General features: G+C 38.3%; 1 protein-coding gene across 5 annotated transcripts in view; it reads right to left on the bottom strand.

The window, feature by feature from the left end:
* PIK3C2G (phosphatidylinositol-4-phosphate 3-kinase catalytic subunit type 2 gamma) overlaps positions 1-13,520 on the bottom strand; it is a 280,978-nt gene that overhangs the window by 180,472 nt on the left and 86,986 nt on the right. For all 5 annotated transcript variants that reach the window (XR_011651038.1, XM_071221070.1, XM_071221071.1 and 2 more), the window contains exons 15-16: positions 9,408-9,539; positions 4,148-4,262 (exon numbers count right to left, since the gene is read on the bottom strand). Coding sequence is in view for 4 of the 5 variants with exons in the window: in XM_071221070.1 (XP_071077171.1) it covers positions 4,148-4,262; positions 9,408-9,539 (247 nt within the window). In the remaining variant the exon portion in view is untranslated. The remainder of the gene's footprint in view (positions 1-4,147; positions 4,263-9,407; positions 9,540-13,520) is intronic.

The raw sequence follows: 13,520 nt of genomic DNA on the forward strand, positions 1-13,520 counted from the left end.
ATGTTCTTAGAAATCTCCCAGTCAGTGGGAAAGAAATATAGTATAAATGTGTTGATAAAAACCGTACTGGTCATTATGTGAACACAAAGGAAGGGTGCTTAACTCTGCTTGGGATGCAGAGGAGGGAGTAAGGAAGAGATACCTAGTTGAGGGTCCATGGATCCTAAAAGATGAATATCAATTACGCAAACACAGTCAGAGGAGGGGCAGGCAGTAGATGATAAAGGGAGAAGGAAATGGACATTGCAGGCAGAAAACAGTATTCATAAATAGACATAAAGTAAAAGCAGGACAGTACAAATCAGAAGCTACAACATTTTCAAAGCTGCTGGAGCTTAACTGTCACACAAAGAGTGGCAAGAGAAGCGACAGGAGGGAATCACGTTGCAAGAGCTTAGCCTTAATTCTCTAGGTAGTGCTGAGATATTGACACGTACAAGGAGGAGAGTGGCAGGTTCATATTTAAGTTTTGGCAAGGCCACACTTGTGATGTTTGCATTAGGGAATGACAAAACTAAAGGCAAGAAAACCGGACAAACTATTGTAACCTAGAACTGATGATGTGGGGAATTGAGAGGATAGACTTTCAGAACGTATGGAAGATAAATTGGCAGGATATAGCGTGCCCTGAATATGAATAGGGAGAAAGAGGGAGGAAGCAACTAAAAAAACTTGATGTATTTGGTGACATGAACAGAGATAAATAATCCAGGGGGTAAAGCAATTTTGAGAGGAAGGTGAGTTCAGCATGAAATGTGGTGTCAGATGGGAGTTCACCAGGTGTGTGGCTGGGTTACTGAAGCTCGCGGTGTGAGGGAATCTGAATTAGAGTTCCAGACTAATAAATGACCTTGTACAGATGCCATCAGTAAAACTTTAGAAATGAATGAGACCCAGCAGTTCCACTGCTAGGTATCTATTCCAGGTAAACAAAAACTTATGTCCACACAACAACTTGTACATGAGTGTTTATAGCAGTATCATTCTTACTAGCCAAAAGGTGAGAACAATCTAAATTCAATTTGACTAGTAAATGGATAAAATGTTGTGTATCCATGAATGTAATATTATTCAATAATAAAAATAAATGAATATTGATGCTACAACATAGATGAACCTTGAAACATTATTGCAAGTGAAAAAGCCAATCACAAAAAGTCACATATTGTATAATTCTATGTATATAAAATGTGCAGCATAGGTGAATTTATAGAGACAGAAAGTAGATTAGTAAGGTTCAGAGTTGGAAGAAATGGGCAAATAGAAGGTGATAGCTGAAGGTTATAAAGTTTCTTTTTGAAATGATAAAAATGCTCTAGAAATGATGGTGGTGATAGGTGTACATATCTTTAAACATATTAAAAACCACTGAATTGCACACTTTACATGCAAGAATTATAAGGTACATGAATTATATCTCCATAATGCTTTTTAAGAATATAGCACTAAGAATAGCATGAGCAGCAGATGGAACCCCCGAAAACTGTCAACAGTGAGGACTTGTGGAAGAAAGGGAGCCTGCAAGGAGACAGAGAAAGGATAAGCAGAGAAAAGTATGAGAAGAAACAAAAAAGAGCGCTAACACCAAAGCCAGAGGGCAAGCGTGTTCTGTGCTGGGGAAGACATAGACAGGGCCAAAAATCATAGAGAGGGACGGTATGAACAGGGCTGGAAACCACCACTGAATTTGGCAACCAGGAATCAGTGGGTTACCAGACAACAGTTAAGTGTGGAGAGGACATATTAGCCAGAATATAGTGGATGAAACATGATGGGCAGGTGAGGAAGCAGAGAAATATAGAATAGAATAAGGGCAACAGTAACTCCACCAGCTCTGCTTTTAGTTCTTCAATTGTGATAGAACCACTCTACTAGATTGTATAAGGGGAGAGGCAGGAAGTTGAGGGTAATTCAGGTTGATGGAATCGCCGAATAATCTGTCTCCATTTCTGAACTCGGATCTACTTCATTCTAGCCACGGCTTCCAGTCAGCACATCAACCACAGAACCCTCCAAAAATGATGGACTGGAAGGAATTAGGTTCTGGAGCATATCATATCTGTTATCATACTGGGTTGGCTACAGTGTGGCAATAACTGCCCATCTGATAAAGATAATAAAAAAGTACAGGCCTGAAATAACTCAGACGGGCATAGTATAATCCTTTCATTGTACAGGGAGAAAATAGAAGGTTGGGTGACTTGTTCACAGCTATAAAGTTTTCTGCCTGAGAGCTAAGTCTGGAGTTCACATTTCCTAACCCTCAGTCTGATGTCTTTTTCTGAGACTTTTATCGACTCCTTAACACAAACAGCGACTGCAGAACTTGCTTTGCATTTCCTCACCATCTCATAATCTTTAGGTTTAAAAATTCTGCGCTAAATTTAGCTGTATGTAATTAGAGTGATACTGGTTATTAAGGGTTCTAAGTTTAATAGCTTAATAACTCATTTTATTTTGTATATGTCATCACCAATTAAGACTATTCTGAGAATTTTCCCTTTATGTCTATACCATTTGAAATTATTTTGTAAAAATCGAATGATCTAACTTTTTTGCATGGTGTTGAATATTTACATGCCTCCCACTCGTCTTGTAAGATAAATTCAGTATGGCTCCAGATGTCTACTTGGAAATCTATGCCGCTGTGAAATACTTGAAACGTTTTTTCAGATTCCGCTTACCAGGGCCTGTGTTCTGAAAACAGCTTTTCCCCTCATCTGAGAAGAATCAAGGAGAGTCTCATCTCATAGTCTCCCTTACTCCTCTCCCACCACGGCCACTAAAGAGCCCTATAATTCTGAATTTATATGCACAAAGCTCTGGCAATGATCAGACTTGCAAGATTTTTGTTAGGCTGAAGTGGTGTGTACCTGGTAAGAAATAGTCCTAGAATACATTCAGCCCCCTAAAGAAAGGTAGGTGTCCTGATATGGTGGAACATTTGCTAATCAGTGCGCCTGATTGTTGAGTTGAGTGCCTGTGACTGTGCCAAGATCCAACCTGAACAGCTACTCTTTCCTATCATTCTGTCCACAGCATAGAAGCAGGTCTTCAGCTACTGTCTGGTGGAGGACATCTTCCCTCCTTCAGAGCCGAAGCCACATTTCTGTTAGTATTACTTTTTTCTTCCATTCTCAGCATCTTGTTCATCTTGCTAAATTTTGTCCCTTACATCCCTCACCCCAATCCTAGAAACTTAAAAGCTCTGAGACTCCACTAGCTTCCTCTATATGCAGCAATCTTCACCTGAAGGCAATTTTATCCCTAGAGGACATTTGACAATACCTGAAGGCAAATTTGATCGTCAGACCTGGGGAGGTGCTACTGCCATCTAGTGGGTAGAAGACAAAGATGCTGCTCAATATCCTACTGTGGGCGGACAAAAGAATGATCTGATCCAAAATGTCCATAGTGCAGAAGTTGAAAAATCCTTTCTAGAGAGAGCTGCCCAGAAATCAGTTCCCACCTTTTCTTATAGAGATGGAAAGTCTACATTCCCCACATTTTCATGTGTCAGAGTGGCCATCGGGCAGGTATCCGACCAATGTGATCACTTACAATCACAAACAAATGTGGAGTTCTTGGCAGTAAGAACCAAAGCCTGAAATCACTAATCACCTTTCATTCATGATTACAAAAAGTAGAGAGGCTTTAAGAAAAAAGAAAGTGTCGTAGACGGAGTTTTGTTGCAGTGTCTCTCCCACTGCTCAGCTAATTGGTAGTCATTTAGGAAATGTGCAATGGAAGAGATTTTAAGGAACATGACAGGATGCAGAGGCAGGTGTGAGTACAGTGCCAAGTCAACCACAGTTAATAGCATATGCCAATGACTGATTTCATTTTAAACAATAGAAAAAATGAACGTGCACAATGCATATACTAACGGCAACCCTCCATCCCCCTCCTTCACGATCGTGGTGGATGGAAAATGGCTTGGATTTCCCGTGACATAAGCTGGGAGAAGACACTTTGAGAGCGCTGCATACAGAGTAAAAACCGTAGAGATTTTACAAATCCCAGTGGTGGGAGGAAGAGAAGACTATTAAAATGTGTGATCCTAGAAAATCGTTTCTGTAATTGACAACAGGCTACTTATCAATCAACACTTGCCTTGTGCACTTTAATTTCGTAGCCTGGCACTTACCTGCAGGGTCACTGGGGAAGGCTGGCTTGTGTCCCACACTCCTGGAGCTACCATTTCTATGGGAGGCTCATTCTGTAATGTCAGGCTGAATAGCATAGACCCAGGAATCGATTTGCTGCCAAAGAATACACGTACAGATAGGAGTCACTTCGCGAGGAAAACTTATTACCTTTAAATGGTTTCTTTTGGAATATAAACATAATCAGCTATTTTAGTGGCTTCTGTCAGTAGCAAGAAAAGGAATAAAATATTCCATCAGCTCAGATATTGATTAATAGTTCATTTATAATACCCTACATGCAGAGCTACATTCATAGATATCTACATTTATTTTCCACATGACAAAGTTGTTTTCACAATGGTTAACTCTAAAGAACATTTTTTTTGCCCCACAGAATGACTAAATTCCCTAGGCATCTATAAAGATATGAGCTCTAAATTTATAGAAAGGAAATATTAGCATATGATCTGCAGAATCAAAATAGTTGTGGGATCTCACAGAAGAAATTCTTTTTGCATAAATAAGAAAGAATATTCATATTCTGAATCTTTGAAAATATATTATTAATTACCATAATAAATGAGAATGCATACTGGAAAGACTTTAAACAGGGAGAATTCATGCATGGTTTTAACAACTTCGGTAACATCCAAATCCACAGATCCTTGTAAGAATTTAAAAGAAAGCTATACCTGGCTCTATATGTGAATTCAATTATGGATAAACTGTTCCAATGATTTCTGAGAACAGCTTTTGATTTAACATACCAAATTAAAAATGTAGAGCTGAAAGACAATACAATTAAATTTAAGTTTACAGAGAACTTCAAGACATCAGATGAGTCTTTTTGAAAACAGCATAGAATTCCATCTTGCCATTTAACAGACACTATGTAAAATATGTTGAAAAATTCAGCAAATAAAGCTTTCTTTAGACCTTTAGTTTTCTGAGGCTTATCTTTTTTATTTTTTCATGCTCAAAGATATTGTTAGGAAGTATCTGCCTATAGGAGTATAATTTATAAACATTATTGGGCAGATATTTTTATCTAACCCAAGAATATTCTTCCAGAAGAATGAATTTTGGGTCTTTGTTTTTTGTTCTATCTCTCCCTCATCTGGAGAAAATTTTTTCTTTGTTTGCTTTGGTATAATATTACCAGGGGGCCAGTATTAGCAAGCTAAAAATAGCTTAATGGGGTAAAAATTGGAATATTATTAATGTGATTTTTCCTTTTGCCTTTTGGAATTTATAACCTTCTCCAAAATGGTCTGAAGTATCCATTTGCTTGGGAAAAGTTTTGGGTTAGTTTCAGTCCACATGCAAAAAGAAGAATGAGAAGGTCTAACACCAAACCTAGAGGGCTCACGTGTTAATGCACGCTACAGCATTTACAGAAAACATTCCTGCCCACAGTAGAGGGTTAACAGGAGTGAGGAAGGAGGATGTGGCGTATTGGACAGAGAAGGTGGTCAAGAAGACGTCACCACTCTCTGGCAATTAGTGGTGGTGGGGAACAGAAGACAAAGGGGGAACAGAGTGAGCACGGCACAGGCGCGCATGCGCCCGTTTCCCTCTCTTCTGGAAGGCAGGGGGCAGGGGCGTTAGAGAGTGCAGGACATTGCTGAAGGCAGAGAGGGCTCCTGCTTGCACTTTGAGTTTCAGATCCTGGAAGCAAATCACCTCCTGAGCTGCTCCTGTAACAGTTTATGGCATGACCTTAAACTTGGGACCAAGTGGCAAATAAGCAGAAGGCATTCCTGAGCTTAGCTTTGTTGGGCCTCCTTTGGTTTCCGTATAGGGAAGATGGGATCTGGAAAATGCTAAAGACATCTGAGTGAGGAGGTTTCCAAAAGGGGGGTTCATACGGGAGGGATAAGGGACCTCTGTGATAAGGGTGAGGATAAGATGAGGTCAAGTGGGCGTCACAGGCAAACCTCAGATGGGTCTGCAGTGCCTGCAGGAGCCCACGTCACCCAGGGAGTCAGGCTGGGAGAGCACCAGTCACCATTACACGCGCTGTGACAAACAGCCACAGCTTTAAAAGTGCTTTTGATTTGGACACCAGGGGTTAGGACCCCAGGCCCAAGAATCTGTTTCTTTTCTGATCCTGAGCATCCAGATACAATTTTAGGAGGAGCATCAGCGTGTTAGGAGGATGAATGACTAAGCATTTCATTCAAAAGAGACTGCGTACTTCTAAAAGGACTATTTAAATTACTGAATTGACTAATTTTTCGTCATCTTTGAAAAGTTTTTTCCTCCTCATTAGTTACAGGGTGGGAGGTCATGAGGAAAAGTGTGATATATTAGTGGCATTTTTCTTTGCATCTAAGTTGTGGAATGAGGTATATTTAGAGCCTTACTGTATTTATATGTCTTGGTCATGCTTCACTCTGAAAAACTGAGTGATCTAAGCTCATTTCTACACAGGACGAGGTGACTCAAGAACAAATGTCAGTATTTGTCATTTTTCTCTTTGGATGGAGTCTGGATCAACAGTCACCATGACCTTAACCCTGAGGCATAGAGAGCCGAAGGAAGTCAGGACACTTGATTTAAGTATGTGTATGAGGGGGTGTATCAAGCAAAAATGGCATAGGAAGAATGAGCTTCTACCTGTCCAAGTGAGGCCTGAATAGTATACTCTGAGGCCATTCAAGGAGGAAGAGATATTTGGCACCATTCTTTACACTCTCTGTGTGTGCTTGGTATTAGCTAACTTACTTTCTGATAATGGACTGCACTTAAACATCTTTTGAGATATTGAAAGCACTGAATAAATTTCCATAGACTTCTGTAAGCAGAAAATATGAGGGTAAGGAAGATGATCAGCGGAATTACGATGAGAAGAGTGTCGATGGTCTCCCCAGGAGATTGTTCATTCAGGGCTGAGAATCTCTGCATTGACGGAATTTACCATAATTTAGAAATGCTAAGTAACTACTACACTATTTGTTTTGAATTTAACTAGAGAAGGCAGCTTGCAAGAATTGTTGAGGTGAACATAACACTGTCTTATAACAGTGAGAGGCATTGTGAACACAATATGGATGCAATAGAAGTTCTGCTGTGAAAGAGATTATAGACCTTGTGTGGTCAAAATTTTACTTTTGTACTTGTAATGTATCTTTTATAGGCCTGAAGGCGAATTTGTGTGCTTGAAAATGTCAAAGTTTAGGCTTATTTGTAGACATTCTCGATGCACCCATAACTGGTACCTCTGAGTTTAAAAACCATCGGTTCTTATGAAACCCATTTCTGGAAACCACAGGGAGATGGGAAGCCTTTAATTCTGCCTATTTTCAGGTTGTATGTATGCTGGAAAAAATATGTAAGTGCTCATTACAATTCCACATGGCTAGGTGTGGGCAATTCAAACTGTAATGAGTGACAGACTCAGTACCAACTGTTTACGGGCATGCCTCATTCTGCGAAGGAAAATGGAATTCAGCGGCCTATTCGCTATAACCTGGAGATGCCTGCAGCACAGGTTCAAGGTCAGACTCTCCATGATGTAGAGCCACAAGCAGAGTAGGGTCACAGTGTCTCCTCACCTGCCCCACGGATGGATTTTTGATGTTTTAAAAAAACTGAATTTCTTCAAATTGTTCAGCCCAGAAGAAAAGCAGCTTTCTGATTTTCATGAGAAATGGTTTTTTGGAAGTATAGTTTTGACACTTTTCCTTAGGAAAACACCACTTAATATCAGTCCCAAAGGACCTTACTTAAAGATGACCACTGTCTATGATCATGTACATATAAAATGTTTATCGGGGGTAAGAGGCAGGGGACAAAACAGCATGGAGGCAGTGTTTTTGCTGTTACGACCATCTAGAAAAAGGCCTTGAACATGAGTTCCAAAGACAATAATATCCTATACTTTCTTACACATTTAACATATATTGTTTGCCTATTCTGTACGAAGTAGAATGTTAGACGATTGAAAGAAATAAAACGGATTGAATTTTTTCAGTGAATAACTAGAAACATTTTTCTATAAACATGCCTGATGTTACAAATACTGCTGGTGAAGCTTTAAAGAAACTCACTCATGGAAAGGAAGGCACCTGCATAGCTGCTCCTAGTGAGAAAATAATGAAAGTTCTAACCCACAGATCAGATTTTTGAAATATCTGCTAACAGCAGTAGGTATTACTTTTAGGACAAAACTGTTTTCTTACAGACTTTTGAAATTTTATTCCCGTTCTAAGTATCCTATAGGAATTGATTTTTTTCCAGTTCAATTTAGTAAACAAACCTCTAATGATCACCTTCTTATAAGAGGTACTATGTTAGATGAAAGACACTGCAGAGATAAATTCGTTCCCTGTCCGCAGCACACGTGTCCCCGGAAACGGGCTATCGCATCAGAGCAAATAACAGAGCAGCAGGCATGCGCACACCCGCACCCAGTTCAAAACCTGTCCGGTAAAGGCAATTTAAAAGATCTTCGATGTTTGTTCTGTTGATAGCTATGTATATTGACTAGATGTGGGAACCAAAAACTGATAAAAAAAACCTTTCAACATATTTATATCATAAAATACTTTTAGAACAGCAGAGCCAAGAACATTATTTATAGCAATATTAAAATAACAGGCTGGTTTCTAATTTTTCAAAGGTCTAGTATTTTATAATTTGATTCTAAAACAAGTCTCGCTATGTAAAAAATAACTAAGTTGGTTTATTAGAAAAAATTTTCCTTAATAGCATAGAAAATCATGTCATTAACTTTATCAAACAACTGAAGTATTGGTAGTTCTAAATACAATGAAATCATCAGTTAATTTTGCCATTAGTTCTAATAGAACATCAGAACTCGTAGTTGGCTTACTTTTCTGTAAAAATATTATCTTAAAGTTTCAAATAGTTCTCCTTCTCAGTAAAAGGTCAGTAAACCAGTGAGTTACATTGTGTAAGTATACTGACGCCAGAATCCCCTGATTTACGTTGTTTCTAGGTGACGGTGTGGAGGTCAGGGGAGGAAAAGCCACTGCAATGGGCATGCCAGTACCCGCTCATCGCAAATGACCCAGGTGACAAGCGGAACGAGAGGCTTGTTTTCAAACCCTTTTCTACATTTTCCTTTTCAGTCCCACTTTCAATAGTCATGATTTATATTGATCTACCTCCATTTTAGGACAAAATGCCTTCTTGACTTTCTCATGTTATGTACTGTTAAACATTTAGTTTCAAGGAGGTGTTTTTTTAAAAAATTGAGATGGCAGCTGTATTAATAACAAATGATATACTTACTCTTTTGGAAACAATGGAAGAGAACTCCAGGCCAGCAAATCGGCGTTGTTGGTTGCACAGTTAATCCCAAACAGTTTTATAGTGAGCATGGATTCTTTTGGAAGTGACTTTATTTCAAGAGGAAAATTGATGCTTAAAAATAAAAGAAAGTAGGTTATAAATTACAATGATATTTTCATAAATACTTGAGGCACCCTTTTGAACTTTTGTGTTTAATCTTGTAAAGTGCAAATATAGCAGAAATATATAGAGTGATGAGATTGGTTATACAATCAATGGGGATTGTTAAAATTATAATTTTTACATACAAGCTTATTTTTAAAAATTACTGTAACTTCAACATTTATCCCTTTTAAGCACAAAGGAAATAGCACTTAACATTGTATTAGAGAATGGAGAAGGCAGGAAATAAATTGAAATGGGTGACTTGGTCATAATCAGATGGAGATGCAGAAAGGAATATTCCAAGAAGAGAAAAGTCCATGGACCAGGGTATGCATGCATTAAAGATTAAGCGTAGCTGATGAACAGGGAGTAGCTCACTGTGACTAGAATGAGAGATGTGGTCAAGCATGGGAAATTCATGGAGTATGCAACTAGAACAATAGGTGGTTGCTGCAATGCTTAAGAACTGTGTATGCTTGGCAAAGGAATTCAGGCTTTTTCCTAATGGCAACAAGAAATATTTTCAACAAGAGAATTAAAAGTATAGAATGTTGATAACAATTTTAAATGTGGAGTCTTCTGGGTTATTGTGAGATCCTAGGAATTTGGGGGGGGTTGGGGGTGATTGCTGAAATGAAATAGACAAAGAATTTCTGGGTATGTCAAGGTGAAAGAACCCCAAACTTAGACCCTACATAAATTATAGATACAGGCAAAAAAGTGGCTAAGGATAAACACAATATTGGTAAAGGTGAGAAAAACTTGAATTTGTGTATTGAAGTGATGAAGATATATAAAAGAATGTCTAGAAGGTTATGAATGATATTGTAAGTTTGGAAATAGTTAACCTGGGTGGTATAATCTCTAAGAAGGGCTTTTGACAGAAAGCTGAGATGGTGATCTGAGGTCCCTAATGGTCAGGGTATTAGGGACAGGGAGAAGGGTATCTTTCTGTCCCTTTCTAGAGTCATCTCGGTTGTATAGAAATGATCAAGCTCTATTCTAAGAGCCGCAAGAAAAGTATGGTATTTAGAAGAGACCCATTTGTGAGACAAGGAGATGAAAGATATATTTTTCAAAAGACTGAGATAGAAGAATATGCTTACTAGTGGATGAGAATGCTAGAGAGAAATAAGCAAATTAAAACAGAGTTAGGCAGATAGGGGAAGATACATAGAAAGAGATTCACCAAGGGCTGGGAAGGAAAAAGAGCAGAGTGGCTGGAAGATCAATGGGGCAGCGGAACTGGATGATATCTGATGGTGTTAGGCATGGGGTTTATGAACAGAATCCACTGGTCTTGTATTTCCCAGTTGAACTTGGATGTCAACTTGTTTAAGCAATGGGTGATTATTGGAAGGCTGATGACGACCACAGCCTATTACCCAATTGGAAGGTGCTGACTGAGGTTGGCCCAGCTGAGGCCTCAGGTATTGTAAAGCGTCTTCTCACACTAAGGATGTGCAGACCGGCGCTCAATCCACTGAGCCACACCAGCCAGGGCTCACACTAAGAACTGACTGTCTAATCTGGATGCCAGGGAGCAGTCTTTACCCACGGTATCAAATAAGACAGTGGTGACCTCCCGCCCCCCCCCCCCCCCTTTTTTTTTGTGAGTGATTGGGCAGCATCCAGCCTCAGGAATAAGGATGAGTTAATTTAGTCCAGTGACCATGACTGATTTTGAGGAAGTACACATCCTTCTCTTGAAGATGCTATTCCCAGAGAAGAAGAGATCCAGATCCAGAGTGGAAATAAAGCAACTAATAAGAGGAAAGATAGACCTATCTTCGAGGTAAAATTGATAATATTTAACTGACAACATATTAGTGGAGTAGGACAATGATGCATTAAAAATGAGTTTTAGGCTTCTAGATTAAACTATGGTGGATACCTTTAACTGAACTACATAGTTTATGACATGATGCCACTAAGAATAACTCTGAGATGTCAGTATGTAAACTATGTGTGGAGAGAAGGAGTTGAGGTTTGGATTTGGATATAACTGTGTTCAAATATTGGCTCTATGTCCAATAAAATGTTCGTCCTTCAGCAATAAATTTAACCTTTCTAAGTCTTGTTTTTCCTTATCCATGAGATGGAAAAAATATTGTAAAACACAATATATGGAAATGGCAAGTTGTATGTCAGCATTATATTCATTATTTAATCAATAAAGTAAAGAAATTCTATTTTTCAAGATTAGCAAAGTTTAGATGACAAAAATTAAATTATTACATGTTTTGAAAGATAAAACTAAAAGTCTTTTCTTTCATATTATTTAACACTCATAATACTTATTTAAGATAATATGGGCATATTTCTCAGCTTAAAAGAAGCCTTAAAACAACCTAAGATATTAATGATTCTTTGGAATACAGAATAATTTCTTGAATGTTCTCACTTTTACCTGTAATTAGCTTTCTACTCAGTTTTCATATTTCTGTGCTAGAATGGAAGATATAAATTCATTTGAGTCCTCGGATAATCTAGAATGTTTTTTTTTCCCATTGAGTTAGGCTTCTTCATGTATAACTTCACATATTAGTGAGCTTTTCATATTAAAAATGACAAAAAATTTCCATAAGTTATACTGGATAGTTAAGTCTATTTCCATTTTGTCATTTTTGATTAATAAAAATAAATTCTTCTTCAGTAAGAATAGATGCTTTCTAAATAGTTATTTATTCATTTCTTGAATACATATAGATTTTAAAGCCAGAATAATCTCACATTCACTGGGAAATCTCTCTTTTGCAACTTCTACATAGCTATTGAAAAATCAAAGGAACGAACTTTTAGACAAAAAAAGAAGAAAAATACTTTAAGAAGCAGTTCAATAAGTGAAGGCAGATTGCTTTTTTAAATCCAAGCAGCTGGCACACACCTCAAATTTTAACCATATGTTTTCCCTACTCTACCATTGAAAACTGAGAGAGCACTAAATTTTTTAAACATTTTTCTTCTATATGAGATAATTTTCCTAAAATCAGACTAAGTTTTTGATAGTGAAACAGGAGATTTAAAAAGTCTCATTTTGTCAGAGCTCCCCTTTCATGCTGGTATACAACAATAGACCGTTGCGAGGACTTTGCCTTTCATCTGAGTGAAACGGCAAGCCATTTCAGAGTTTTTAAACAGAATAATGACGTGGCCTGACTTACATTTTTAAAAAGGTCACTTTAACATTGTGTGAAAGGCCTGGCTGGTGTGGCTCGGTGGGCTGAGTGCTGGCTTGTGAACCAAAGGGTCACCGCTTCGACTCCCAGTCAGGGCACATGCCTGGGTTGCAGGCCAGGTCCCCAGTAGGGGGTGGTGAGAGGCAACCACACATTGATGTTTCTTTCCCTCTCTTTCTCCTTCCCTTCCTTTCTCTCTAAAAATAAATAAATAAAATCTTAAAAAAACCCCTTTCTTAAAAAAAAGACATTGTGTGAAAATGATTATGAAAGTTCAAGGGAAGTAGGGAGGCTAGTATAAGGCTATTGTGGTAACACATGGAAGAGATGATGGTGGTTTAAACCAATGAAAGTGATGAGGAATAATATCCTGAAAATGTTTTGAAGAGACAGCCAGTAGGATTTCCTGGATATGGTGTCTGAGAAAAGGCGATTCAGGTTAAGGATCTGACCTAAAAAAACCTGCAACTGGAATTGATCATCTGGAGTGGCCGTCTATGGGCAGAACAAGTTTGGAATGCAAGATTGAGAGTTCAATCTTAGACATGTTGCATGTGTAAATGTGGATTTTGTGACTGACACTTGGGTGAGTTATATACATTTAGAAGTTGTTGGTATATAGATGACACTTAAAGCTATTTGATTATAAGGGACTTAAGAGCTAAGACCATTAGCAGTCTGGGAGGAGAAGAGAATATGGAAAATGAAAGCTAAATAAATGTGGGAGCCAGTGGGCAGCATATTTTGGTAGAAGGGTGAGATCAACAGT

Source organism: Desmodus rotundus, chromosome 3, assembly GCF_022682495.2.
Source record: "Desmodus rotundus isolate HL8 chromosome 3, HLdesRot8A.1, whole genome shotgun sequence".
NCBI lineage: Eukaryota > Metazoa > Chordata > Mammalia > Chiroptera > Phyllostomidae > Desmodus > Desmodus rotundus.